Below are 1502 nucleotides of genomic sequence, written 5' to 3' on the forward strand. Positions count from 1 at the left end.
GGCCAAAAGTTGGGACTACACAGAATGCCTTTTCTGGCCTGCTGATGGTCTATTGTACTCTAAGATATCTTGGAACACCTTGTTAGGATGATGAGCAGACATGTCATAATGCCTTGACCATAGACGGCTGCATGATGGTCAACAGGCACTGGCACTGAGTGAGTAACCTGCATTCACATAGTAACCTGCATTCACATAGTAACCTGCATTCACATAGTAACCTGCATTCACATAGTAACCTGCATTCACATAGTAACCTGCATTCACATAGTAACCTGCATTCACATAGTAACCTGCATTCACATAGTAACCTGCATTCACATAGTAACCTGCATTCACATAGTAACCTGCATTCACATAGTAACCTGCATTCACATAGTAATGTGCATTTAACATAGAGTAACCTGCATCCAACATAGAGTCAGGAACCTGCTTTCACAGATAGGGAGTAATGTACTTTCAACATAGAGTAACCTACATTTAACATAGAGTAACTTGCATTCAACATAGAGAAACCTGCATTTAACAGTGCGTAATGTAGATTCAACAGAGTAACCTGAATTTAACATAGTGAGTACGCTACATTCAATATAGAGTCAGTAATGTGCATTCAACATAGAGTGAGAGGGTGTGTGTGAATATGAATTACAGGAGTATCATGCTGTCCAGCCCAAACTGTTTGCAGTCTTGTCAGGTGTCTGGCTCCTTCTAAGCTGACTGATCTGTGAGGAGAGTCCAGGCAGCCGGCACCACCATGCCTGAGATGGAAGTCTTCCATCCGCATCGCCACATCATCCGAAGGCCCCCGGGCCTGCGACTGGATCCGTTGATCCGCCGGCACCTGCTGGAGGAACAGGTGGAGCTTTGGTGGTTCCGAGAGCCTCGCCGCTCCCTGCTGTGCTACCTGGCCTCGGTGGCTCTGATCCTGGGCCTGGGCCTGGGCGGCGTGGGCATCCTGGCCACCGCCACCAGCCTGTCCGGGGAGTGGCGCCTCGGGGTGGGCACGGCGCTCTGCCTGCTGGCCTTGGCCGTCCTGCTCAAACAGCTCCTGAGCTCCGCCGTGCAGGACATGAACTGCGTGCACAGCCGGCAGCGCATCGAGCAGCTGAAGAGTGGCGGGAGTGCAGATCCCGTGCTCATGGCGGTGGTCGGACTGGCACTGTTGCTGTGTGGGGTCGTGCTGCTCTACGTGTCCACCACCAGCACGCGGCGTGGCGGCCAAGACCAGGACAGGGACAGGAAGGACATGTTTCTGTCCGGCCTGGTGCTGATGGCCGTGGGGGGAGGCATGTCCATGGCCATATCGGGCTACACGGCACTGCTCTGCCTTCAGAGGAGGAGGAGGAGGGAGGAGGAGAGGCAGAGGTGGATGAGAAGGAGGAGGCAGAGGGATGCGAGGAGGATGGAGAGCAGAGCGGTCCGGGTGTTCAGCGTTTCAGGAGGACAGGGGGACCAGGCGCGGCGGGACGCTTCCTCCAGCAGAACCAGCCTCATCTGAAATC

The 1502-nt window shown here is 53.8% G+C and overlaps 1 protein-coding gene across 1 annotated transcript; it reads left to right on the forward strand.

The window, feature by feature from the left end:
* Positions 1-754: 754 nt before the first annotated feature.
* On the forward strand, positions 755-1498 carry tmem125b (transmembrane protein 125b; the record flags this gene model as incomplete). Its single annotated transcript, XM_079530252.1, has 1 exon — positions 755-1498. The coding sequence occupies one exon, from the start codon at positions 755-757 to the stop codon at positions 1496-1498; it is 744 nt and encodes a 247-aa protein (XP_079386378.1).
* Positions 1499-1502: the final 4 nt, after the last annotated feature.

Source organism: Electrona antarctica (genome assembly GCF_951216825.1).
Source record: "Electrona antarctica genome assembly, chromosome: 19".
Taxonomy (NCBI): Eukaryota; Metazoa; Chordata; class Actinopteri; order Myctophiformes; family Myctophidae; genus Electrona; species Electrona antarctica.